The 26,615-nt window shown below is 45.1% G+C and overlaps 4 protein-coding genes across 4 annotated transcripts; 3 read left to right on the forward strand and 1 right to left on the reverse strand.

Moving 5' to 3' along the window:
• Window positions 1-563: 563 nt before the first annotated feature.
• Window positions 564-8,878, reverse strand: LOC119224805 (myogenesis-regulating glycosidase-like). Its single transcript, XM_037482190.2, has 6 exons — window positions 7,751-8,878; window positions 5,269-5,724; window positions 4,266-4,797; window positions 3,308-4,112; window positions 3,108-3,217; window positions 564-2,723 (listed from the first exon to the last, which is right to left on the reverse strand). The coding sequence occupies exons 2-6, from the start codon at window positions 5,544-5,546 to the stop codon at window positions 2,376-2,378; spliced, it is 2,073 nt and encodes a 690-aa protein (XP_037338087.2). The 5' UTR covers window positions 5,547-5,724; window positions 7,751-8,878; the 3' UTR covers window positions 564-2,375.
• Window positions 8,879-9,224: 346 nt separating this feature from the next.
• LOC119224807 (izumo sperm-egg fusion protein 1) lies at window positions 9,225-12,591 on the forward strand. Its single transcript, XM_037482192.2, has 8 exons — window positions 9,225-9,438; window positions 9,677-9,751; window positions 9,857-9,940; window positions 10,027-10,047; window positions 10,199-10,288; window positions 10,513-10,640; window positions 10,833-10,983; window positions 11,645-12,591. Exons 1-8 carry the CDS (start codon window positions 9,225-9,227, stop codon window positions 11,815-11,817), a joined length of 936 nt encoding a protein of 311 aa, XP_037338089.2. The 3' UTR covers window positions 11,818-12,591.
• Window positions 12,592-15,621: 3,030 nt separating this feature from the next.
• dusp2 (dual specificity phosphatase 2) lies at window positions 15,622-18,148 on the forward strand. The gene is made up of 4 exons (XM_037482191.2): window positions 15,622-16,169; window positions 16,402-16,523; window positions 16,608-16,827; window positions 17,280-18,148. Exons 1-4 carry the CDS (start codon window positions 15,782-15,784, stop codon window positions 17,495-17,497), a joined length of 948 nt encoding a protein of 315 aa, XP_037338088.2. The 5' UTR covers window positions 15,622-15,781; the 3' UTR covers window positions 17,498-18,148.
• A 4,233-nt stretch (window positions 18,149-22,381) lies between these two features.
• adra2b (adrenoceptor alpha 2B) lies at window positions 22,382-26,099 on the forward strand. Its single transcript, XM_037483402.2, has 2 exons — window positions 22,382-23,334; window positions 23,529-26,099. Exon 2 carries the CDS (start codon window positions 23,554-23,556, stop codon window positions 25,147-25,149), a length of 1,596 nt encoding a protein of 531 aa, XP_037339299.2. The 5' UTR covers window positions 22,382-23,334; window positions 23,529-23,553; the 3' UTR covers window positions 25,150-26,099.
• Window positions 26,100-26,615: the final 516 nt, after the last annotated feature.

A 26,615-nucleotide genomic window follows, 5' to 3' on the forward strand; every position in this document is an offset into this window, starting at 1 on the left:
ATTAGGATGGGTTTGTGTTCTGTTGTGGGTCATATCATTGGTTGTCCCCCCTGTATCTATATTGTTGGTTTAGTCAGCCACTATATATATTTCAATCAAATGTTGGGTGGGAGAACGATTGAAGGGGAAACTTTGCAGTGCTAGACCTTGGGACAGAACAGTCTTTAAATTGGGGCTCCTGAATTCCATTAATGTTTCCTTGTGCCTTGGTCCACGACAGTAATACTTTTTTTTTTTTAAATCTCAAATCTTTTAAACAATGATCACTACATTTTGAGTGTTTAAAATATGAGTGTTTTATTGTGTATTTCTGTACAGCATGTGGACTGAGATGCTTCGTGACTGACGTTTGTTCCAGCGTGGAGAAGTGCTTCTTCCACAGCTGCTTTCAATAAAAACACAATATGATCGACCATCGGATTGTTTCATTCTTCTGTATTTATGTACAGCAAAAGAAGGTTTTTATCTGAATCATAACATGAATAATTAGAAACATGAACCATTGTGAGCAAATAACTGCATTAAATGTTGATCATGAGGATTAGTGACCCAGCACAACCCAAGACTTTACACTCCTTTTTATTAAGTATTGAGTACATTCAAATAAATCGTTTTTTGAACTTTCTGCATAAATATTCTTTCATCCAAGACAGAAGGCTAGACTTTTTTTATGCGCTGGATCAAGAGGAAATCAGGCATTTATATGGCACACTGATAATAAAACAGTACTATTGAAGAATAAACTAAAAACAAACGAGAGAACAAAAGAACAATATCTACAAGCGGGGAGAAAAGTGGTCAAATCTTTTTGTTAAGTTTGTTCGCACACAAGTGTAGAACAAATCATCCTTTTTGAAAACATTTCAGTTATATTCATGTTTTCAGTCATGTTCACAATCTCAACAATCAAGGTATGAATGTCAAGCTTTTCAAATCTATTTTGGGTTTTGTGAGTTATTAGTAAAGAGAGAATTAAATACAAGGATATTAACAGCAGCAATCATTTAATCTATTAACAGTTCTCTTCTCCTCAAGGTTGAAATATTTGCCAGTTCAGTTTTTCAGTTTTTTGAATGAATCCCTTTGTTATATACATCCAACACTTCACTGCCTCAGTAATTAATCTAGAGATCATCCAGATGTCTTCCACAAAAGGATATAAGTAATATTATTCAAAATTCTGCGTTTAGCTTATAAGAAAAGTTGCAGTCTAATTTGCAAGTCAAAGCCACGATGTTTCAGATTTGAAATTTTACGACTCTGGCGCCACCTGGTGGCACTTTTACAAATGCAAGAAAAATAAATAGTCTAATTCCATACTCATTCTATCTTATTTACTATTATTATTTTCTAGAAAGGCGTTTATACTACCAGTGGTGTGTATTCACTTGCAAGAAATCACTGGCAACTTAACTTAAAGGTGCACTCTCTGCGCTAAAGACGATAAGGCAAATACAGTCACAAGGCAGAAATGGACAGGAGGTTTTGACTTGGCATCATTGAGAACAATACGTCTTTAACAAGGCAAACCAGTAGCATTGCTGCAATACATCTATGTCTTGCTGTGGATCAACAAAATTAATTCAAACTTATTTTTCCTTTTACATTTCCCCTGAGCTGATGGAAATCATTGGATAATTAGATTTTGTCCCTGAAATGGCAGAATGGCACGACCAGGAACAACAGGAAGTAGGAATGTAGACATACAAAAATTTGCACTCCGCTTAGCGTGACACGTTACAATTCATCCCAGCATCTTGTTTTAGTTCATAATCTAGTATCAAGATAATACAATTCTATCATACTAATCAAAAGTTCATGAATATAAAGACAAAGTGACGAATGAGAAACATGCTGCCGTCAGTGCAATGCTATTTAATGCATGTTAACTTCAACCGTAGGTAGTTACGAGTGTTCTCCACAGTGCAGCAGTTGCCATGGTGAAACGAGGCGAGGCATTCCCTGTGAGTGCTTCTGTGCGTATTTATTGCCAGTTCAGCACCTAAACCCATCAGTCCACAAGACCCAAAATAATCGAGTTGTGGGCCTCAAAGAACTCTGGATGTCCATCGGGTAGCAGACCGTGGTGACGATACAATCCGAGATTGCTGTGGAAGGCACGTGAGGATGGGCATATAGATGGAGCGAAAGAAAGTCAACACAAGTTTTTGTTCAGATTCTTTGGGTGGAAGGCAATTGGCAGAAGTCTAAAAGAATGACCAACTATTTAAAAATAAATATAACTTTGCTGTCGCAGTTGATCCCCCTAATGGTAATTTTCCTTTGAAAAATAAACCAACAGCTCTTGCCATTTCCTGGCATGTGTGTGTGCTCACCAGAATGTGTGTGCTTAAGGTTACGTGTTGTTGATGCCTTCAGTGAACCCATGTGAAATAAGCTATCTCGTCGAGGTCCACCGGGTAGTCGGTGAGGTACATGGGTGTTTTGTCATAATTTTCCCCCTTGTAGCTCCTCCAGCGCCCTGCGGGCAGGTAGATGTCCCTCTCCTGCTTCCCTGACTCCAACACCGGCGCCACCATCAGGTCGTCGCCGATCAGGAACTGGGAATCGATCTTGTACGCTGCATCGTCGTTGTTGGCGATCCACCAGAGGGGCCTGATGATCGGGTCCCCGGTGTCCAGGACCTTGCCTGCCAGTTCAAGAACCTTCGGGGCCACCAGAGTCTCGTGGAGCGCTGTGAACTTCAGCGCTATCTGCACCACCTGCAGGTCAACGCGCAAAGGTGAGGGGGGTATATACAAGTAATATAAATGATCCACATGAACAAATATAACAAATTTCCATGACTTTTCCAAAACCTTTTGGGATTTTATTTACCATTACCATTCTAAAATTCCAGGTTTTCCATGAGCGTACAAACCCGGTAAATTATACTTAAGTTGTAAATCGGCTTATTATTTGATGAAATTGCACATTCTTGTTCTGAGTTTGTATCTCTATGGTTTGAATGCACTTATTATAAGTCGCTTTAGATATAAGCATCAGCTAAATGAGATGTAATGTAATGTAAATGGTTCCATGCCTGAAGCAGTGGCAAAGCACTGCCTCCTGGGTTCAGTTAGGATGACACATGCCACTTTGCTCACCTCGCTGTCATAGGCCCATGGCGGTATGGAGAACTGCATCGCAGGCATGAAAGCAGACAGCTCCAACCATCGGATGTACAGCTCTCTGTCCGGCAGAACATTTTTGCCATCTAAACCAAATAAACATACAACGCAGATGTCACACTGTAGACTAAAACCACATCAACGTGCGTCTTTCAGGGAGCCAACATTAAACATACCTGCGGTGCGGTTGGGGTATGCGTTCCCTCCTATCATATCAGGTAACACAAACTGGTAACCCAGAATGCTAATGGTGAGAACAGTCGGGATGATGGACTTGAGGCCGAGCTCGTAGCCCCACACGGAGTCCCGGTCTATGATCCTGAAGAAGCAGGAGATGTCCTGACTCTGGTAGCCTACCCTCAGCTCCGCGCGCTCACTGAACGGGATGGCCATCTCCGTGTAGCGGCGGGTGAAGGTGGAGGGGTCCGACAGCGGGACCAGGGTGCTAAACTGCAGCGGGAGGTAGCTGGTCTCTCCTGCGTCGAACTTGAAGGACGTCACGTCATAGCGGGTCTTCATCATACGCAGATGGGAGGAATACCACTCGCGAGCTTCTGGGTTGGTGAAGTCCAGGATCCCCCCGATGCCGTTCCACCAGCGCACCAGAGCAGGCAGCTCGCCGCTCGGCTCCCGCACGAACAGCCCTTTCTCCACGGCGACGCCAAAATTAATGGAGTCGTAGTTGATGAAAGGATGTGTCCACAGCGACACTTGGAACTGGTCCTCTCGGAGCTTATCAAACATACCGCTGGCGTTGGGGAACTTCTGCGGGTCAAAGTCAAACTCTCCGTAGTCCGCGGTGTAGCGGTCGTCCAGCTCCAGGTGGGAGCACGTGAAGCCGTACTTGGTGATGTCGGAGGCGTAGCGCAGCAGTTTCTCCTGAGTCACAGCGGTCTTGTGGATAGCCGACGTGGACCACAATGGCTTTTGAAAGACCTCAGGAGACGGCACTTTGATGGGCTTTGGGAAATACCGCCGCACCTGAGCGCAACACATGCATTTAGAAAAAACATTTATAGAACATCAAAGAAGCACAGCAACTTGATTTCATTGCACTTTAAGTAATAATACATGTTATTTTGGCATTTGTGGCCTTTTACACCCAAACAAACTCCCCACTATGTCTGTACTCACCATGTATTTGTGAATGGAGGTTACGTCCGACCCGACACACACTCTGTAGCTGAGTTCAGGTAAGGCCTGCCTGCCCTCTGGTGGTCTGAAGGGAGAGTCCTGGTATCGGGCTTGAAACCGGAGTGTACTGTCCTTCTCAGACCAGCCCAAATGAAACGGTACCGAGTCATTGATCTTGATGGCGGTGGCGTTCGAGGACAGCCAATAGCGTTCCAAGATGCCTCCGAAAGCTTTCCGATTGGAGTAGACGTCACTGGTGATGAAAGGCTGCGGCTCCTCCTCGCCCGGCATCCTGATGGGCCAGTGCTGGGTTGCCGTCTCCGCCCCTCCGTACCAATGAGAGTCGTTATAGGACATGGCGTGCTCCACCGAGCGCTTGCTTTGCAGCTCCTCCCAGCGAACGCGGTAGCACATCACCGTGTCCTTTGGTCGAACCGTCTGGATGAAGAAGTTCAGCTTGCCAGAATCTGACTGAGTGCATTTCAGAATGTTGCCCTCCTTTGAGCAGGAGTCCAAATTCAGAGTGCCAGACCTGGGAGGGAGCACAGACAAGAGGGGAAGGAAGTATAAAAGAGCTTGTTAAGACCCGCACTAACGAAGCATTGCTACGATGTAATGTAATACATTACGTGTCATTTAGCTGACTCTTTTATCCAAAGCGACATACAATAAGTAGTGTAATTATCTTCTTTATTGTAAGCCAAGATGTATTGTAACTTACTGCCGTTACTTTTACAAACATTACGTTACAATGTAAAAAATGCAATTGAATAAAAAAAAAATTTAAACTTGTGACTGTATTTTGATGGCTTTGAAATACTCATGAAACCAGCATGATAATTCTTCTCAAATGCTTAATAGTGAAGATTTTAAAGCATATCATTTTATACTTTCCAACCAGAAAATGTAAAATATTCCCTGGTGAAAACTTCTTGAAATCAATTTTTTTTCTGCTGAAATCAATTACATTTTTGTATTGTGGCCTAAACAGCAGCAAACCCACCTGAAGACCATGCTGAAGATGACAGCCCCCGCCTGATTAAGAATAATAAAGCCGTCTTTGTTGAGCTCCAGCAGCTCAGCCTTCAGCAGCTGGGCTTTGCGGAGCGACGCTGAATAGTAGCACCAGGCAACCACAGCGGCCAGCACCAACACACATCCCAGCATGCCCGCTGCCACCAGGGGCCGGCCTTCATGAGCCAGTTTCTTCTTCACAGGAGAGCTCCGAGCTCCCCCGTCCGTCTGCTGCTCCCCGGGAGCCACGGGGACGATCTGATACATCCTGAAGGTTTTAGAGAGTGAGGAGCCGGGGGCGCAGATTCAAAATGGGGGAGTGGACGGCCTTAACTTTCACTTGCCGTCGGTGTCATTGAAAATGGTAGAAATCTTCTTCCCACTGGCAATAGTGGAGCCGAAGGAAAGCCAGAGTCAGCCTGTCTCAGGGTCGATGTGTCCCAACCTGCAAGACAACATTGAAATTCAGTATTAGTGACCCAACATGTAAAATGTGTTCGTAAGGAGAAAAAGGCCACCATGAGACATCATCATGTCATTCACTAATTATCCTTAATATCAGGTAGGATAGGAAAAGGAATGGTCCAGACAATCGTAATAAAACATATTCACTTTGAGACATTCAATTCCAGTAAGGTTCAGAGTAGTTTTGTTGGACAATCCCCTCCAGTTATTATCACTGGTACTGCTGCTACATGTTCCTGTACTGAGGCTGTGTGCACTCGCTGTTTGGCGTCCTGCAGCTTAGAGCACAGGAGCTGTAATCTGGTAAATGGTAGGTAGAGCTGCTTTGTCGCCACACACGGATAGTGACACCACCAATGACACCATGAGACAGATGCTATGTTCAGAGAAAGTACAGACCCCGTGTCAGCGTGGTTCAGTTACATTCATTCATTCATTCAAGCTGCAGGCCCTTGGACATGAGTAAATAACAGTTAAGGCCAGAAGCCCTCAGATAACGGCTCTGCAGCAAGCCTACAGTTACTAGACAAAGCACCAGTCAATCATCCCCAACAGAACCATATTTAACCTCCCTACAGGTATCATTACGCTCCAGCCCGACCTTCTCACTCCACCCTTTACCTTCTCCCAGTCCCAAATGTCAGCACTAACTGCTAAAACATCATAAACTGAATAGTTGTGCAGGCCTTGCTGTACACACTGCATTTTGGTGTGCATTAATTAAAAACTCACTTTGTCAGGGGTGGTTTAGGGCAAAAGCCCCATCATTTAGCAGCTCATCTAGTGCTTACTGTTCTGATCTACAGCAATTCAACTCTCTAGTCTGGTCAGTGCAGTGCAAGAACCTGCACTGTATTCACATGAGATGGACACCTAGACTATTACGTTGTTACAAACATTACACCTGACTGACTGCTGAAATGATGGTCAAGCAGAGAGCTCCCAAGAGTAGAAGAGAGCCGAAGTGACACTAAGCCAACTGATGGAGCATATCCTAATGTGTCAATGCCCACTACGGTCCACTCAGCAGACACTTGAATTGTAATGCACGTGTATGCTAATATTTACGGTATTGAACAAGTAACCGGAATAAAAGCTATTTAATCAAAGATTCTGGACAATGACTGAAGTATGTGTGTTTAGGAGCATTTTGACTACTGTTGTACAAAAAAAGGAATACTTTAACTGTACAAAGTTAGATAACTATCCAAAGTAAAAGCCCTATAAGTTCAAAAGGACCATTTCTCCATCTTTGAACTGCAATAAAAACATTTTTCACAATAAAACCTGTCTGACTACTCCTGTATGAAAAATGAAATAGTTTTACTGTACACATTTAGAGATTTCTCCCAAATAAAAGGGCGTTTAGGTTGGAACAAATGTAGTACAGTAAATGATTTCATATTCATCATCATAGTTGTCAGAGAGGTCCTTTACAGATATGTATTGATCTTTCTCTGGAATTATTGGGAAATGTGTTTTTATTGCAGCTCAAAGATGGAGAAATTGTGTTTATGAAGTTATTAGCAAATATGGGGCTTTTACTTTGGATAAATCTGCAAATTGGTACAGTAAAATGTTTTCATTTATTGTACAAGAGTAGTCATACTCTTCCTATACACACATACTTCTGTCATTGTCCGGGATTTGCTATTTAAATAGCATTTATTCCGGTTACGTGTTTAATACCGTAAATGTGAGCATATACGTGCACTACAATTCAAGCGTCTGCTGAGTTCACCACGCGAATCAGAGTCTGCTGAACTGACCGCAGTCAATGCCCGATCGATAACCCACACGCACGCGTCGACACGAACAAGCGGCGCTGCGTTGAGACCGATTGGGACAATAACCGGTTGTACCGGGTCACCGCGCCAAAGGCACGGGAAGGGTCCTTTAACGAAGTGAAATGCAACGTCAGCCATGTCAATGACACATAAATCAATGAGAGAACGCGTAGATACTGTCGTAGATAGAGCTTGGGTGTTAAAAACAGAGTTTCCTACCTTGGTTTCTGCCTCTCTTCGGGTCAATGTGTACGGCACGGAGCGCAGTAGTCCACTGCGCAGCTGCAGGGCGGCTTCAACGCCAACGTACCGTCAAACGACCAACGGTTGGTCCCTTAAACTGTCGCTCGTAATTTAATGGGCTTCTGGGAAATGTAGTTTGAGCTCAGAATTATGTTTTAAAAAGAAGATAACGTTAGCGCATTTGAAAAAACAGATGTTGTATAAAGTATAAATTATAACTCCCTTATTGCTACTATTGTTTTCCATGGAAACAATTGAATTCAAATATACACTTCGTGGCATTTTATATTTAAACTGCATCTTCTGGGGTCATTTACATTTGACCTTGAAAACTTTGAAGGGTGAACAAAACAGCAGTGTTTTGCATAATTACCTAACTTGAAGTTCTTTATTGATAAGAGGAGTGTGACCGGGCTGAACTTCGTCCCAAAGCAAGCTGGCGCAAGATTGCCCCGCTGCTGTGAACAACACTAGAAGGGTGAGATCATGCAGGGCACGTAACGTTGGTACTGTAACGAGCCGGACATGTTTCCAGAGCTACCACTGGGTGACAGCAACACGCCACAAACAGAAGAGCTGAATCACAGTGAACGGCCATTGCTCACTCTGGTGTGTCCGGACATCAGGAAATTGTCGTGATTTTGTTTCTATTTGTTACCTGTCTGTATTATTAGTGTGAATTGTCATAAATACATCTCTGTACAGGGTGGGGATCTCAACATGCAGCATTTCTTGATATAGATTTGTAAAGGGAAATCTTGTACCTATTTTTGAACATTATTCTGTATGTAGTGTCATACCTACATCTCTGACGTTTATAACAAACCAAACTATATATATATCTATAGCAACAACGGCGGAATTTAGCTGAAATAACGATAAACTAGCTAGTTAATTAACGTTAGAGCTAATTACTGTCAACAACAAAAATCAGCACTGAGTAGAAGAAGCGACCACAGGTGGATTTCACACCAGTAAAGTCTGTGTCTTGTTTTAGTAATTTAATGGCAATAATGTTGTTGGGATTTTTCAACTGTCCTGTGTAATATATTAATATTATGTAATTATATTATTTTTATTGTAACTTAATTAATTACCTACGGTCAATTACCTAAGGCAACATTTTTGAGAAGGCGTCAAAATGTATTTAGCTTAATTGTTCTTGTTCATATTGTGCTAAATTTACAGCTCAACAATAAGCTAACAATAGATGAATTCAGTCGATGATACACAGTATTTGATTGATGTCACCTGTGCTTCTGTTTATTGACCAGCAGGTTTTCACATACCAGGAATGACTCAATCAGATCTAGGTCAATGTTAGTTAGGGTCCTAAACATAGCCCATATTAAGAATTATTTTTTAAATAAAATGACCAAAGACAAATTGACAGAAAATCCCATACTATACTGTAAACAAAGTGACACTCCCTGATGCATGCAGGAAGCTCATGGAGGGCCAGAGGCTGCTGAGGCTGGTGTCCCTGCTCTGCTTTGTCCCTGCAGCCAAGGCCTGCTTGCAGTGTGACCATAAGATCAGGATCCTGCTAGAGGACTTTGTCCTGTCTGCTCCCACCGTGGACGACCAGATTGAAATGACCAAGATTCGCGACCATGCCTATGTGACCTACAGAGAGACCAGCCAGAAGCGAAAGGGAGTCATTGGTGAGATTGAAACCTGACTCAGCACGATTCAACACGCCATGAGCAACAGTTGACATGAAGCAACATATATTCCTTATTTTACATTTTTTCCCAATATTGACAGGCTGTTCTTTATGGCGTTGCATTTTGAGTGTTTACTGCTCTGGCCCTCCTTTGGTCTGAATAAAAATATGACTGAGAACTCTGAATTTCAGAATAGTCAAATTAGTAAAACATTGCTGTGTTTCCCACTCATCAGATCCCACCACTCTTTACAGAGCCAGGACTGAGTACGAGAGTGAGTTGGACCGCTTCTTGAAAATTGGGTACACTGGTGAGAAGTTTGTTCCCTCGCCACATCACTGAGCATAATGAGACACGACAATGTTGTCAGAACAAACACAATGTCCGCTCTTTTTTTCTTTTCTTCTTTGCCAAGGATCTGTGACATTCCAGGCCATTCAGATCCTGGAGAAGGGCAGGAAGATCTTAGAAAAACACTTGGACACATTCATCCGCGACGGTAATTGGCACCAATAACAGCGAGTGGTCTGCACAACATGAGGCGGGGCACTTTGTGGAAATGACACTTGCTTCTCTCTCCCTCAGGACTGTGCCCCAACAAGTGTGGTAAGTTTATTCTGTTTCGATAGCTGTGTAAATCGTTGTAGAGGCACGGTGTGTAGCTGCTATATATTCACTGCATGTTTACAGGACGTGTGTGTGTGTGTGTGTGTGTGTGTGTGTGTGTGTGTGCGTGGGCTGGTGAAATGGTTTCCAGGGCTTTTAAAACGAAGAGTAATGGATTGCTTCTCTTGCCACTACAAGATATACATCTGCCCTTCCCCTTCTGGCCAGCAGGACTGCGGTGGTATATTTATATATTTATTTGTGTGTGTGCATGCTATTGGTTAGTCGGCTGGTGGTACATATGAACCCGGAGCATACCAGTCTTAGGAAAAAAAGGGTGCCTGCAGTCACCAGTGTGCAAATGTGTCCCCAAGCCGGCCCCATGGTGTGATCCATGTGCACAGCTTATTGAAATGATCATTCATTGATAATTGTTTTATTCTCCTCACGTCCCTTCTTCCCCAGAGCTCCCAGTGCAGGCCGAGGAGGGAGGCCAGGCGGTGTTGAACTGTTTCCTTCCATGGCATCACCTTCTGTTGGGAGCACCGGAGTACCATTACTCCTTCGCCCGCGGCGTACCGGGAACTGAACAGGTCTCTCCCTCAAACGTGTGCACAAACGGAAGCTAAAGTGGTCGCTCAGCACTTCAAAACCACTTTGCATTGTTCCCGATTCACACGTGTACAGATTCTGTCCCACATATAGCTGCACAGCATGAATCTTAAAACCGACTGCCTCACACTCACAGGCTTTCGCCTCTTAATCCCTCATTTCTGTGTACTCAGCTGAAGGAGAGTGACTTCGAAGCCTTGGTGGTGACCGCCGAGTCATCCGTGGTCTTAAATCAGCTGCACGCAGATGAACAAGGAACTTATCGCTGCTCTCTGCAGAGCCAAGATGGAACTGTCTTCTACCGGGTCATTTTCCCACTCGCTGGTACAAACTTTCTGTTATAAGCACGTACGGCTCTGACATGAGGAATGCAGACAGTTCATTCAACTCTACATCACATTGGAGCTGATTGAGCACTTTAGCACAAATCAGATACCCCAGTAAACATTATGTCAACTCTAATTAATTAACACTTTAAGAGGAAATGTGTCTGGTTTTTGTGCTGTAGTTAAAGCGCTCCTTAAATGTTTGTCCTCAGGGCCATGTGAATGTTTAAGGATGTCTAAGAGATCCAAAGTAAGATTACTTCGTAATTTATTAAAAAATAAATTAATGCATGTTCACAAGATAAACTAAAAGCTTATGACTAGTTTCTGTGTCTGTTTGTGGTTTGCGGATGTAGGGTGTTACAATTACTTTAAGTGTTGTAATTACGTTAAGTGGTTTTGTTTACTTGTTTCTGGTTGTACAAACCTATTGAAATAATAAACCCAACCAGAATCTAGATGCAAATTACTTTAAACAAGTGGTTTCATTCCTACTATCAACAGGACAAAATAAATCTCCCCTTAGAGGAAGCCTCTGGTAAAGAGAGCCCATAGCCTGCTGTGTTTGTGTTTATATTTCACTCTCCACAAATATTCTTCCATGAGTCTATTGACTCATCTCACTGTTGTTTTCGTCCTTCTCCTCCTTCCTTTCACAGTCGCCCTTTCGCCTGACCAGACTCGCCGACCCGTCATCGATCTGCCCTCCCTGCCTTCGGGAGACAACTACTCACCTTCTCAACCTACTGCCGGCCTGCTGGTGCCGGTTGTTGCCATGGTTACGGCCCTGAGTCTGCTCGCGAGCGTTGGCCTCACAGTTGTCCTGGGGTGAGAGACAGTAAGCGTGTCTGTATGTTAGTAGGAAGCGGCGGACGTTGAAGAGGTGACACGGAGCAGTCAGAGGGCGTGACAGAGTACACAATGCAAGATGAGGGAAGTGGTTGTGTAGTCCACAGGTTGTGTGAAGGGAGAATCATGACTGATGAGCCTGAGAAATATTTCATAGGAAGCTGCAATTTTTTCGGCCATTTACCTCATGGCCGAAAAAAAAAACGTTTCCAGGGAGTGATTTCATGATTCAAGCACATATGTAAATCAACAGGTCATGTATGGGGGTTTCTATCTATTGTTGTTTGTGCTGAGTTGGGACTTAAAATTAGCATTACTGTGCTTTTTATCCGCATAGAATGATGATGAGTCAGAGGAGGGCCGAGGAGAAAGAAGACACAAGAAGAAACATAACAAAACACTGTGTGATGTAGACACAGTATACAGTAAATACGCACTATTCACAGAAGTGATAAAACATTTCTGATCAATACATATTGTGTTTCCTCGACGACAAACCAGAATTCACTAATAAAACCGAAAGTTTGTGGTGTAATGAAACCTGAGGTTACAACACACACACACACGCGCGCGCGCGTACACTTCAACACGCCCACCAATAATCCCCCGGAAAGCTCTGAATTTTCCGTAACGTTAAGCCCCAGAACGCTTCAACCATCTGACCCCGGCGTGGGTCACGTTCCCTCTGAGTGGAGGGGTGCCGTTGTCACGTGGCCGTTTTCATGAGAGGAATCAGGGAAGAGGTAAAGCTCTTGGATTACAGGCGGGGGGGGGGGGGGGGATCAGAGATTAATAGCCCCAGCCATCCAATTTATCCTGGATAATCCCCGTGTGGAAAGAGGGGGGAGAAGTGGAGGGTCAAAAAGCTAGCAGCAGAGGTTTTCATCAGGGTTTTCTTTAGAGTTGTATTCACCTATGTAAACATTTTCTTACTTACTACAACAAACTCTTATCTTATCATTCTGAACACCTGACTTCTACAATGTCTGCTTCCATTTGCCCCGAGTACGCTCTCTGTAAACAGCTGAGACGCAGCTGATTCAGAAAAATAGTCCCCTCCATTCACACAACTTCAGTCTTGATCTTAACCATCTGTCACAGTCTGTAAAAGTCATAATAACGATTCTCGTCATCATCACCAACAAAGAATTCACACCCATCCTTCAGCATTGTGTAAGGCCAGGTGTAATGACTGGCTATTTGCCAACCAAAAACACCAAAGCCCAAGTTAGGGAACATTAGGAAACATTCTCTCCAAATAAAAGCGAGTGATTGATGGACGTAGAGTCATTGGTTCGGGGAGTTTGGATCGTGAGCCTTGCATACGTAACGCAGCGTGTAGTGACATAGAAGCGGGCAGTGTTGGGAAAGTTCACTTTCTACATGAACTAGTTCAAAGTTCAGTTCACAAATTTTAAAATGAACTAGTTCAGTTCATAGTTCGAACTTCAAAATATTTGAACTAAGTTCACAGTTCAACTAGTTCAGTAGTAGTTCACTTTTTTTCCATACGTTGCTGCAAGCTATTATTTAAAAAAATTATTGCCACAGCCCAGAACCACAGACAGCAATTATTTTATCGGTTTTAACACTGAAGCTATGCATCAGATTTAATCTTCATATCCACTTTTGAATCCTTATCCAACCAGGGTTTACATTAGCATTGAGGGGACAGCATTTCCCCTTTGTTGCTTTAATGTTGCCGTCCATTCACTCCACACCAGCAGCAGCTGCAGCGTTCACCCCTACAGTACATTCGCAACACAATAAAAATAAATAACACAACAGTTATCCTTAAGGTGCACATGTTTGCAAGGAAAGGTCAGATTCCTCCCATCCTCACCGACCTTGTCAGTAACTTCAAATCTGGCACCCCATTGAACGATGTTAACCTGAAAGAACGCGCCGTTCACAGACACCAGAATGAACGAGTTCACAGTGACGTTCATCAGGCATTAATACAGTACGTTCAGTTCACGTTCGCCCAAAATATGAACGAGTTCATGAACTATCGTTCAATGAACGCATTCAGGCACAACACTGGAAGCGGGGTATGTGTGTGGATGTTTAGGCCTGCATGGATGGAGGCAGGATGTATGTGCGGTTCTGTTTCCTGTCGCGCTGCCGAAACGGGGGCAAAGGAAAAAATAAACACATCCTCTGAGTCTAAGACACCCTCGCAAAGAGTACCAATCCTCCGACTCAACAGACTTACTGTCTGTGTGTGTGTGTGTGTGTGGATTGAATATGCCACTTCAGCAGGGGGAGGGCATGACGAAGTGGAAGTATGGCTAAGGGACCAGCAGCGGCGAGGGAGGGGCACGGGGGAAGTGGGAATTTCAAGAAAGTGGAGTCAGAGGTTTGAGTGGGAGACGTAAGTGGGCGGGAAGAAGTCATCTAAATGTGGGTTATGAGGAGATTAAGATGACAATGTCAGACTATACTTTGATATCAACTGTCTCACACTGTACATAAAGTACGTCACAAGACAATGACCTACTCAATTACAATATCTGGACTTAAATATTACTCATGTGTTGGTAAAACAACTAAAAAACAGACCATAAAACGTTCTAAACTTAAACATTTGCTAATACATCATGAATGATATAGAAATCACATGTAAAAATAACTCATTTATCAGAACCTTTAGAAAGAAACTGAGAAAACAGGTTTTCTGGGCCTTCAAAAAAAGAACAAACATGGCATCCCAGTTGTAACCATTACAGCTTGAAAACACCCTACAAACCGTCTTCCTTTGAGGTTTTACGAACAACTTTGTAATGTGTCATCTTTACATAATTTCAATGCATAAATATTCAGTGCTAGAAATTCAATCACCTTTTTCTTTTAAAATCCGATGACACAGATTTACTTCCATACCCGTGATGAAGAAGTAGTACTCTGTAGTTTATTTTTGAGTCTGCAACAAAAAATAGTCCCCCGCTAATGCCTTATCAACTCCTGTTTTATTAACATTTGTTGAAAACTACAGTGCCTTTTATTTATTGCAACGCATTGATCTTTTCAAAGGATTTGCTGACAAGCCTTATTCTTTGAATGTCTTTGAATTTAGGATTTTTTCTTATACTCTCCACCTTGTCCAATACAAAATCAAATGTAATCCATAACTGGTACAGGCATTGATCCTTGTAAAATAATCAAAACAATACTGTATTAGTGTGTTATTCTGTCCATTGTCTCAATGACTGTACAATATTATGCACTAACCGCCAATAAATGTTCCTGATTCCTGATCTGTGCAGAAGATGTAGCACATTCACAGTACAACTGTTTTCTTCAAGGTAGAAATGATGTCAGGAGAGTTAACGAGGCTTGTGATCTTGTGATCTAGAGCAGCAACAAAACAGTGCAAAGTTCACTAAGCCCAAGGTGAAAAGCACGGGAGAGCATTGAGAGGAACGGGTGCGTGTGCACGTGTGTGCGTATGTGTGATCTTCACGTGGCAGGAAAGCAAAAGCTGCAATGCAGCACGGTCTTACAGCAGCCTTCATCTAAATAACCACAACCTGCTGCTGTTTCACGACAGTCGGGTTTTAACTGTCAGAAAAACGTCACCCGAGCACAAAAACACGGGATAACCCCAAACGACCACGTGCGCGGGGAGGAAAATCAGACTTGACGTCAATGTCCATATGAGGAGTGACGGCGGGGCCATATATGGTATTTTCCGCTCGTGACGCTGTTTGTTGTGTGGAAAAAGCTGAGGCGGGTGGACGGCGACCCCGCCCCTCCCATAGCTGTTATCAATGAAGTGAAACTCACCCTAAAGCAGATTCGAACAGACCTGACGGAGATGTCAACAAGTCGGCTCCAGTAGATGTTCTCCAAACGTAGCCTACTGTCAAAAAAGAAGAAAAATACTTAACTCGGATTTATTATTTTACGTTACGAGCAAATAGTTTATTACTTACTATTTTCCAGCCATGACCTCAAGCAGCGAGCCTTTGGAAATAGCTGGCAATGAGCTGGTCCACATACTCAGGACGCCCCGGAATCAGTACTCCTCCGCCGGGTCCGTGGTGCTGGACTGCAGGCCTTTCCTCGACTTTGCTTTCGCGCACATCGTCGAGTCGCGAAACGTCAACTGGAATTCGATGATGCGTCGCAGATCCAAGAGCTCGGCGGTGGCTCTCGAGTGGCTCATCCCGGACAAGGCGCTCCTAGGCCGGCTGCGGCGCGGGGAGCTCTCCCCGGTGGTGGTGGTGGACGAGAGAAGCCGCTCCGTGGCCGAGCTGAGGCCGGAGAGCGTGGGCCAAATGCTCCTCACCGCCCTGCGCAACGAGGTTCACACGCAGATCTGCTTCCTTCAAGGTAATGACAACTTTCATTTCATTCTAAAAAAAACTCTTTTTTTATCGTTTCTTCACTTGGCAAGATAAAAATGAAAAAAACATGCACTACCAATGTGTTGACAAACTGGTGCATTGAGCATTCTAATATATTGTATTTGTATTTGTAGTACTTGCTAAAAACATGCTATATAGAAAGAGAGATTTTTGGTGAACGCTTGGGGCTCAGCTGATACTATGTGACCTCCATCTAGGTGGATTTGATGGATTTACAGAGGCCTATCCAGAGCTCTGTTACAGCTCCGCCAGCAATCGCCTCCCTGCAGTGGAACCAGAACCGGCAGTGACGGGTCGGACGACACCAGCATATGATCAGGTAGGCACATACCAAACGGCAATAGAATTCAATCATTTTAAAAAGGTCAAACTGTGATAGTTTTTGTTTTGTGTCAATTTGCAGGGTGGTCCCGTGGAGCTGCTGCCATTCCTGTATTTGGGCAGTGCCGTCCATTCCTCCCGCAGAGAGACCCTGGCTGCAGCGGGCATCACCGCCGTGCTCAACGTCTCCTCCACGTGCCAGAACTTCTACGAGGGGGACTTTGAGTACCTGCGGCTCACGGTGGAGGACAACTTAGCCGCCGACATCAGAGCCTGCTTCTCCACGGCCATCGCCTTCATCGGTGAGTGTCTCTCCCTAAACATCCGGCAGTGTCGCTTCAAGGTGAAGGTTGTTTCCCTGACCCCAGTATACTCTATAAACACACAGCCAATTCCCCATAAGCCCTTTTTGCACTCTCGGTGAAATGTGAGATATCCAAAACATTTCTCTGAGCAGCTTGTAAACTGTAATCCATTCTTTAACCAGGACTTATGGTCCAAAGGTGTAATCTCCTGATTTCCAAACAATTACATTAAGCTGCACAAGATGCAGAAGAGAAATCAATGAACATTTTGTTTGTATTTGGTTTGTTAGGACTCCCTGTACCTTGCCCTAACTCGATTTCATAAATGATTCAGTCAGTTTAAACGTTCTGTGGGAAATTTGAGTAAAACCCACTCTCCGTGATGTCACGGGACCCGGTGTCAAACGCAGCGCCCTGATCCGTCTTCCTCTTTCCGTCTCCGCCCACAGACTCGGTGAAGCAGAGCGGCGGTCGCGTGCTGGTGCATTGCCAGGCAGGTATCTCCCGCTCCGCCACCATCTGCCTGGCCTACCTCATGCACACGCAGCGCGTCAAGCTGGACGAGGCCTTCGACTTTGTGAAGCGCCGGCGGCAGGTCATCTCCCCCAACCTGGGCTTCATGGGGCAGCTGCTGCAGTTCGAGACCGACGTCCTCTGCCAGGGGTGAAAGGCTCCGGTGGACTCCTCCTCCTGTGTCCTGGAGCACTAAAAGGACAACGGGCCCCATAAAATGTATTATTTATAACATTTAGGGGGGAAAAGTGCTTGTGTTGCTGGCATCACATGACCGGTGGATGTGTTAGAGACTGACCAACAGTTGTGTGGTGCACAATTGTGTGAATGAGCCATTAAGTTGGAGCAACTACGGGCTGCTTAAACTGACATTTTATATATCAAGGAGGGGAAAGAAGCCCATGCGTTCTTGTGTGTTTATGTCTGTGTGCTACTTTGATTGACTTAAGTGCCTACTCTTTAGCAAGGCCTGCCCTTATCCGAAACCACTGTGACATATGACCCGTCTTTTCACAAGACAACACTGTGTCAACTTCTCCGGGCAATACTGGACGAGTCTCAAGCTCTAACTTCTGTCGTATTGTTATTCTGAGATACATTACTCTCGTCACACTCCAACGGGAGGTTTTTTATTCTGTAAATAGGTTTGTTTTTAATTTATTAACTCAACATTGGCTATGACATGGTAGGCATTATTGCTATGTGTTACTGCACTTTAAGGTTTGGCCGATTTCCTGCCGTTTCTCTTTTTTTTCACTACGGAAAAATAAAAACCTGTCAGTTTATAATGTGATTTTTTTTTATACATATGTGACACTCATTTCACTTGTTCTTTACAGCCAATGCACAGTTCACATTAAGGCACCAGTTCACAGACTGCCCTTGCCGTGCACCATTGCTGAACAGAAGGGTTTTAAAATGTTGCCTTACATGGTTTTTGGAGGATTATCTTCAGAGAATGCGTTTCTCAGTCCGAAGTCCTTGTTGACCTTAACAGCCTCTGGCATTCATTTCCACTTGGTTAATTTGTGAGAACAACTTTGGGCAATCGTCACAAGGACTTTGTACAGTGTGAGGAGGTTTGGAAAGTCAAACAAAGAATTACGATTCATTCTTGTCCCACGCTGCACACCGCAACAAATGTTGCTTCTTCACTGGGAAAATTCCTGCTGGTTACCTCGACACCGAGCTACGTCCGAAAGACGAACCGACAGCAACATCAGACACAGTTCCCCCATCTCCCCATTTGTAACCGTGAATTGTGCATTTTATGATCAACACAACATTGCAAAAACTAAATGTAAATCTGATGGGTCGAGGTGACGAAGGAGGAACAATACATTGCCTCCACTAGCTCCTCCCACGGTGCTAAACACCCACGCTCTCGTCATAGCCATTGCTAAAATAATCCATTTCCTCTTATTTGCAAGCATCCATTGCCCGGAGTGTACGCACGCATGACTTGCAGTTACAGGATTCTTCTGTCCATCACCCACGGTTTTCTAGCTGCGCAGCAGTTTCCAGGTTTCGATGAACACCGCAGAAATAACATTTTCTCTACTGATTTGTCTCTTTTTAGACTCCCTCAGTCACATACGGGTTACATCATTTAAAGTAAATGCATAATAGCTGACTCATTCTCATGGTTAACATTGTTTACATGTATGAAGATATATAGATACCTGTTCAATGATATTAAGCTTTGTTGCATGTGGCTTAGATGTATGGTCTATTATATGAAAATACATCTACACTGTTTATTCAGTGCAATATTCATCTTCTGTAAGCCACACATGCAAACATGTGCACTTTAGATTCATTTTGAAGGAAAACCTCTTCAGTACTTTTTCATTTTTCATAAGATTCACTTACTTTACATATTAAGCCTTTTCATTAAAAAATAGTGTAATGCTTTGCCTACTGGCTGCTACTTGACATGCAACTAATGTCTCTGAGTTAGAAGCACTTCCAATAAAGTGTGATTTCTCCTCTAAATTTCACAGATGGCTCATTATCATGAATACTTAAGGTAAAAAAATGTAAAATCATCCCTTATCAAAAATCTAACACAGCTTTGTGCAGTATGACGGCCCTCTGGCTGTGAGCAGGGCTCGTGCGTGCGCGCGTGTGTGTGTGCGTGTGTGTGTGTGTGTGTGTGTGTTGTGTCATGTACAACCCCGTGTTTCTCCATGTTTGTCCTGGCCCAGAGCCAGGCCGTGACAGCAGCCAGATATATCTAGTGACCTTTGAGAAGAGGCATAAACCTTATTGTGGGAACAAGTGGACCTCGATGTATAACCAATACAGAAGTTATAATCCACCTCCTGCATTCATGCATCACAATTAACAATATATTTTGTATTGTAAGTAATATATAAGAAGATCTGTTATCTTACTTAAATCCTGCTCATAATACCTCTTCCATAAGTATTTGACAGGAATATGTTTATGCACATTTATCCTGTTATTGGGTATTTTTACATTGATTGCACTGTTGTACTTGGGATGTGAGTAACTCCATCACTGGTGCAATGAAAAAAGGAATAACAATATGCCCTGAGTTGTCACATTATGTAAGGGACATACTGTACAGTATGTTCGTAGTGAGACAGGGTCCTCTAGTGACGACTTATGAAATGACCAGAAACCACGATGTTTCCAAAGTATCCAGCAGATGACGCCAACAGACTGTTAGGTAACCGTGGGAGCCTTTTTGTAACAGAGACAACACAGAGAAGCCACATGTGTCTCTCTGTCTCACTCACACACACACACACACACACACACATTCCTATCACATCACTGTCATTTGTTTACCACTGGAAGCAGACTCTTCCTCCTCCTTTGATTTAAACGTCTCCCTCATCTAGTTTATGACATTAATTTCCTTCTCAGTCAGCCCGGCTCCTTAATGAAAACAGACCCAAACTGTTGGATGTCAGAATCGATCACATTACATTAGACTGTGTGTGCCAGTAAGTGTGTGCGCGTGTGTGTGTGTGTATTAGTGTAGAGATTTTACTTACAGTATTTACTGTGTCACTTAAACAAGAAAATTCCACTCGCAAAACACCGCCATCCGATCATATGAGCAATAAGTGTGTTATTGTTAGCAGGGGAATTGCAATATGGCAACTTAACACACATGGACGGACACACACATACATGCGATGGCCTGCATATATACATGGGCGACAGTTGTTATTATTACAAATGAAGTCAGGAAGATGACTCTGTGACCCTTTGGGAGAGCTCTCAGTGATTCTTTGCGGGTTACACACACACACACACACTTGCAATGCTATACCCGGCCCTATAGGCGACCAAGGCCACCGTGGGGGCGCCCTCTAGCATAACATACTTAAGCATACATCTTTCTCTCAACAACTTGGATTAACGAAATCAAACCATGATTAAAACATACAAACACGGCGCCCAAGCCATATGTTGAAATGTCATAAAGGCCATAGTTGAATTGAACAGCCATTTATCCGCCACTCATCTGGGGAACTATCTTGTAAAGACAACTCATCCTCTCTTGGTCTTATGAGCTTAACACCCCCGCGCAGAGACTGTGGGGAAAACCAAAAAGTTCCCCCTCAGAGCGGACTCCTTCTTGCACATCGGGGTTTAACTTTAACGTTTCGTCGTGGATGTCCAGCGAGAATGACCGTTCCCCTGTGCGTCATCCGGACGTGTGTGCGTGCACGTCTGCAGACCACGTGCTCTTACACAACGAGCACTTCAGGAGCGATGTAGGCGCGTCGTGCGGCCCCGTCTCTATAACCTTGGCATTCGTGACACCCCCCCTGTCCCCCAGAATGTATTTTGCAGCGCGTTACTAAGCGCGCCTCGCCCGTGGAAACAGAGACACTTGGTTGGAGTGCACTCTCCCGCTAAAAGCTTTGTTCTCATTTTTCCCTTTTGTATATTTAGAATGTGTAGCGGGAAATGTACGAGCCATTATGAGCGGCTGCTGCTGTTGGGGGGGGGGGGGGGGGGTCACACATTTAGAGAGCAGGGGCTCCCTATTCTATTTCCACGGGGCGGCGTTTGTCTCTCATTAAAGCGGCGATGCGTGGGGTGCGCTGCGTTAAAAAAAAAAAAAAAATAAAGCAATCGAACAGGACCACCCACCCACATGCCATTCATAAGATTGTGTGCGTGCATGTGTAGGCTGGCGATTGTGTGCTGTTTTTTTTGTTTTGTTTTTTTTTAGCTTTTTAGCTTTGGCGTCATAGAAAACACATTTGTGAACTTTGTGTGTACTGGGACTACTTTTTTCACAGCTAAGAAATACTATTCCAAGTTCTCGATGGCTCAAATATGCATACGCGACCAGCGGAGGAAGAGTTGGTCCAAATTAAAAAAAACGGTCTGTTTGCTATTAAATATGTTTTGAATATAGCTGTGCGTTATGTTATTTTGTGATTTTCTTCAAATGAGACTAAAACACGCTTTTCAATGTGTTACACATGGCAAAGAATAAAAACATTTAACCTTGAACAAACACCTCGGAAAACTCAGCAGATATATATAAAAAAACAGGAAAGTTTGATGTAGCTGTTCTATTCCGGAGAAACCGGCCGTGGATTATAAATTAGATTATACATTGGTCATATTTTGGAGGACGCTCTGTAGGAGGGGAACACGAAGAATAAATATCAACATGCATGAAAACCTCCCCAGTTCATCACTTAAAATCCTATCATCCGCAGGATTTCCTTTTCAAAACTATCCTGTTATCCAGGATAATGCGTAATTTGCATTTAGGAGGAATCAAATCACACTAATAGACAAAGCACCTGACTGTGTATTTGTGGATGATATTGTCAGGTATGGTCAGATTTCCTTTGCACTAGGAAATCTGAAAAACAATATGTTTGCCGTAAAGCAGATGGCATCCACTGAGCACTCAGCTGGACACCGCAGCGTCCCGCGGAGTTAATTGATCGAGGCAGTAAAACCAACAAGCCATTTCCGAACCGCGTTTGATGGCTATGCATTTAATGTCAGCAGTAAGGAGGGAGAGTTTGGGGGGGAGAGGGCGGCGGGCTGGCTGCTGGGAGCAGAAAAAATGAGGATCCTATGACGCCCACAGTTCCATGGTGACATCACAGAGTCTAAAAAAGAAGCGCAAGAGGGAGATGGGGAGGCACCCTCTGCTCTTTAGAATTGGTCGCAAGGTCCCGTTCACGAGTTGAGAGGATGCTGCGCCCCTGCGAGGACGCCCGAGACGTGCGCCGGCATTGCGCCCGTTTCCTGGTGTTCCGGTGAACTTCTGTGGAGACCGGAGCCCCAAGAAGAGCGGAGACATCACCGATGAAAACAACGCGTTCATGGATCTGCGTCCGTCTCCACGCCACTGAGAGCTAGTGTTTTTTTAATTTGTTTTTATACTTTGAGCTTTGTGTTTTGACGACTGCTCAGACCATCCTTTCCAGATGCGAAGGAGACAACAGCACCTGTTCGTTAGGGAATCTCTGTAAATATGGCACAGTGACTTTAGTTTACTTCATCTGAGTCGCCCTGCGTTCGCTGTTCAGATGAGACGGTCGGTTAAGCGCGCGTCTCCAAACGAGGACGACAGGGGTCGGGATCATTTACTCTCATCCGGAATCTTGTATTCAATGTGGCTCCACTCTAAATGACCCTTAATTCACTTATCATAAACTTAATCTCGCATCTCGGAGACAGCAATCCGTGCGCCGAGGAGGAAAAAGGACACAACTCCGAGCGCCTGTTTGTTTGGAACAAATACTGGTGCGCAGCAGTCAGTTTCACAAAAAAGATTTAATTATTTTGAGGTGACGTGGCATCATCTGTTCTACCAGGCGGCATTCATTTTTCAATTGAAAAGCACTGATCAGGGTCTTGACGCGTTTCCCGGGACTGGTTTGCGGGCTGAAATGGACTTGAGAGGGCTGCTTTGGAGGCTGCAAGAGAGCATCCGTTTGGACACAATACGGGGACAGAACGAGAACAACTGAGGTAATATATCATAAAAATGATTCCTTATTATAATGAAATATATCATTAGCAAATAAAGAGTGCAATAGCCTACTGTTCACCATCCACGACCATCTCATTCCACACAATTAAAAACTCATAGTGGTAATATTCCTTTAAGAGACTCATCTTATTCAGTGACCCAAACGTATTTGTTTCTTTTATGTTCTGTAAAGACTTCTGGAAAAAAACTTGGCCAGCATGACCTCAGTTCCGGAGAACAGCTGCTCCATGCAGCTTGGCGGCTGGAACAGCAGCAGCAGCAGCAGCAGCAGCGCAGGAGCCTCGGTGCCCTGCAACCAGAGCATGGTGAAGCTCGCCCCTTACTCCCCCGAAGCCACGGCGGCCTTCGCCACCGCCATAACCCTGATGGTCCTCTTCACCATCGTGGGGAACATCATGGTCATCATCGCGGTGCTGACCAGCCGGGCGCTCAGGGGACCGCAGAATCTGTTCCTGGTGTCTCTGGCCGCCGCGGACATTCTGGTGGCAGCACTCATCATCCCCTTCTCCCTGGCCAAGGAGCTGCTCGGCTACTGGTACTTCAAGTCCCTGTGGTGCGAGATCTACCTGGCGCTTGACGTGCTGTTCTGCACCTCCTCCATCGTGCACCTGTGCGCCATCTCGCTGGACCGCTACCTGTCGATCTCCCGGGTGACCTACGGCCGCCAGCGGACCCCCAAACGCATCAAAGGCGCCATCGTGGTGGTTTGGCTCATCTCCGCCATCATCTCCTTCCCGCCCCTGCTCTCACTGAACAAAAGCGAGGCAGGTGAGGATGGCAGCGAGAGGGGCCCTCAGTGCGAGCTGAACGACGAGCGCTGGTACATCCTCTACTCCACCATTGGCTCTTTCTTCGCGCCGTGCCTCATTATGATCCTGGTCTACGTGAGGATTTACCAGATCGCCAAGCAGAGGACGCGCTGCCCACCGGGAGAGCCCCGGAAGGACGGGGTGGGCTGCGCCACGCCGAGTCAGCCCCCGCGACACCTGCAAGCCAACGGGAAGGAGGACGAAGAGAGCACCCCCCCTTCATCCAACAAGACCTCCAACACCAGACCCCCAACCCTCGCCATCACCCCCTCCCCTTCCCCTCACCCGGGAGACGCTCAACCCGCCCAGAACCCCCCCTCCAACAACCTCCTGCAACCTCCGTCCCCAGGTCTCGCCATGACCTCTGCCTCCACCTCCCTTGACACCTCTCCCCACGGCGCCTCTAGTCCTCCACCCTGCGCGCCCCAATCCGCCCCCGGCAAGACTAACGAGAAGGGCAAGCGGGGCAAGCGGCGGGGGTGGAAACAAGCCGACAATAACAACGGCGACAGCTCCAGTACGGAGAGCGACAATGAGCACAGCAACGGGGGAGGCCGGGGCAGCGCCAGCATGCCCGGGTCACCGGGCGGGGTCCACTCACCGGGCTCGGTGAAGCGCTACCGGGAAATGATCGCCACTTCTACGGGGGCTCGGCTGGCTCCCGGGAGGAAATCCAAAATGGACAATAACCCCGGGGCGGCGAGGCGCAAAGCGATGGTGAACCGGGAGAAGCGGTTCACGTTCGTCTTGGCGGTCGTGATCGGTGTCTTCGTGGGATGCTGGTTCCCGTTCTTCTTCTCCTACTCCCTGCAGGCCGTGTGCCCGGAGACGTGTGCCATCCCCGAGCCACTCTTCACATTTTTCTTCTGGATCGGCTACTGCAACTCCTCGCTCAACCCAGTCATCTACACCATCTTCAACAAAGACTTCAGAAAAGCCTTCAAAAAGATACTGTCCAGAGGCACCAAGGGTACTTTCTTTTAGCAGACGAATCTGCTATTTAGGACGCACGGACACACACAATGGAATTTTTGAGGCATACAAAAAAACACTTTTGAGAGCACTCAAAGGGCTGAACTAATAGACTTTTTTTTTACAAGTGTGTACAAAACAGGTAACTTGCAGAAGACACACACAAAAAGACAGATTCATTTTTAGGGTGTGGGGCAGCAGGACATGGAGTCAAAACCCCTCACTGAGCAGCACTTCATAAGATAAGATGATGTTGATTGCAAAGTTCTATCTCCAGTCATCTTTTTCCAGGAAAGTTGACAGGGACGCAAGAAAAAAAACACCGAGAAGGAGCTCCTGAATTAGAATACAGTTCAATGTATTATATATGAGAGGGAAGGGGGTGAAGAAAACAAGTCGGAAGAAGGAAAAGTGACCTTATATCCCTGTGAGCCCGGGGACATCTAACTCATCAATACAGAGCACAAGGGCGGGAACAAAATGCCAAGGGTGATTTCTCACATCTGCAGTCTTAATTTTTCAGAGCCGCGTGGCAAACATGTGTTCCCCTGATTTTTATCGAAACAACTAGGTTGACAAATGTGATAGCACAGACAAAAGTGAAAAGCCAAACTCGTGGGGCTCTCATGAGGAGTGCTAGCACGCATCAGACAACTCAGCCTTTGGCCCCCAGGCCTTCAACGGACACCCAGGTTGTTTGTTATGACACTCTCGGCTTTTCTGCCTTTCGTGAAAGACACCAATGTTACTTTGGACTCCAGAAAGAAGCACATTCGCTGTTGTTGCGATGTAAGAGCAAGACCCTCCCCTCATCCTCTTCAGCGGGCTATTCCCGGATTTTTAACTGCATCCGGATTTTGACGCGGAGTGGATTGGACTGAGCGCTCCTTCTGGTGAACCCAGCATTTGGACATTTAGGAGACATCCCACATGTTTTTTCCCTCTTGAAAAGGCGTCAGAGGTTATGTCCAACGGTAGAACGAAAAGACTCTTCTTATTCAACACTATTTTCCAGAAACCCGATGAAGCAGGTCGACATTTGCATTTCCGACAATGCAATTATGGATGTCTCACGGCAGCCATAATTGCGCCTAAACACGGGGTTACTGCGAGAGCCATTGGGCTGAGTCACTCTTTACCAACGCCTCTGGCACACCATTGGGCCCACGGTGGGCCTCCACATGGCTCATTTGGTTTATAGCTGAGAGGCAAGAGTATGAATGGTGCATTTATGTTTTTCCCACCATGAGACCGAGGCTCTGTTTAAGCTTCCTCGACAAAAGAAAAAAAAAGAAAATGTGTCTGTGTAAGTGAACAGCACACAGTCTTATGGACTCAACGGGACAAGGGCTGTCAGCAGCGACACTAGCAATTGTCTAATACTGCTGACCTGTATGAATGTGTGTGTGTGTGTGTGTGTGCATGTATAAATGTGTAAGTGTGCGTGCGACCTAGGTGTTTCCCTCAGAAGAGTGACG

Source organism: Pungitius pungitius, chromosome 5, assembly GCF_949316345.1.
Source record: "Pungitius pungitius chromosome 5, fPunPun2.1, whole genome shotgun sequence".
Lineage (NCBI taxonomy): Eukaryota > Metazoa > Chordata > Actinopteri > Perciformes > Gasterosteidae > Pungitius > Pungitius pungitius.

Coding starts and splice junctions, on each gene's coding strand:
- LOC119224805 (XM_037482190.2), bottom strand. CDS start 5,546: ATGTATCAGATCGTCCCCGTGGCTCCCGGGGAGCAGCAGACGGACGGG. Junction 4,798..5,268: donor ATCTTCAGCATGGTCTTCAG/GTGGGTTTGCTG, acceptor GCTCCCTCCCAG/GTCTGGCACTCTGAATTTGG. Junction 2,724..3,107: donor CATGGGCCTATGACAGCGAG/GTGAGCAAAGTG, acceptor GTTGACCTGCAG/GTGGTGCAGATAGCGCTGAA.
- LOC119224807 (XM_037482192.2), top strand. CDS start 9,225: ATGGAGGGCCAGAGGCTGCTGAGGCTGGTGTCCCTGCTCTGCTTTGTC. Junction 9,941..10,026: donor GGACACATTCATCCGCGACG/GTAATTGGCACC, acceptor TCTCTCCCTCAG/GACTGTGCCCCAACAAGTGT. Junction 10,289..10,512: donor TGGCCAGCAGGACTGCGGTG/GTATATTTATAT, acceptor CTTCTTCCCCAG/AGCTCCCAGTGCAGGCCGAG.
- dusp2 (XM_037482191.2), top strand. CDS start 15,782: ATGACCTCAAGCAGCGAGCCTTTGGAAATAGCTGGCAATGAGCTGGTC. Junction 16,170..16,401: donor GCAGATCTGCTTCCTTCAAG/GTAATGACAACT, acceptor ACCTCCATCTAG/GTGGATTTGATGGATTTACA. Junction 16,828..17,279: donor CACGGCCATCGCCTTCATCG/GTGAGTGTCTCT, acceptor CTCCGCCCACAG/ACTCGGTGAAGCAGAGCGGC.
- adra2b (XM_037483402.2), top strand. CDS start 23,554: ATGACCTCAGTTCCGGAGAACAGCTGCTCCATGCAGCTTGGCGGCTGG.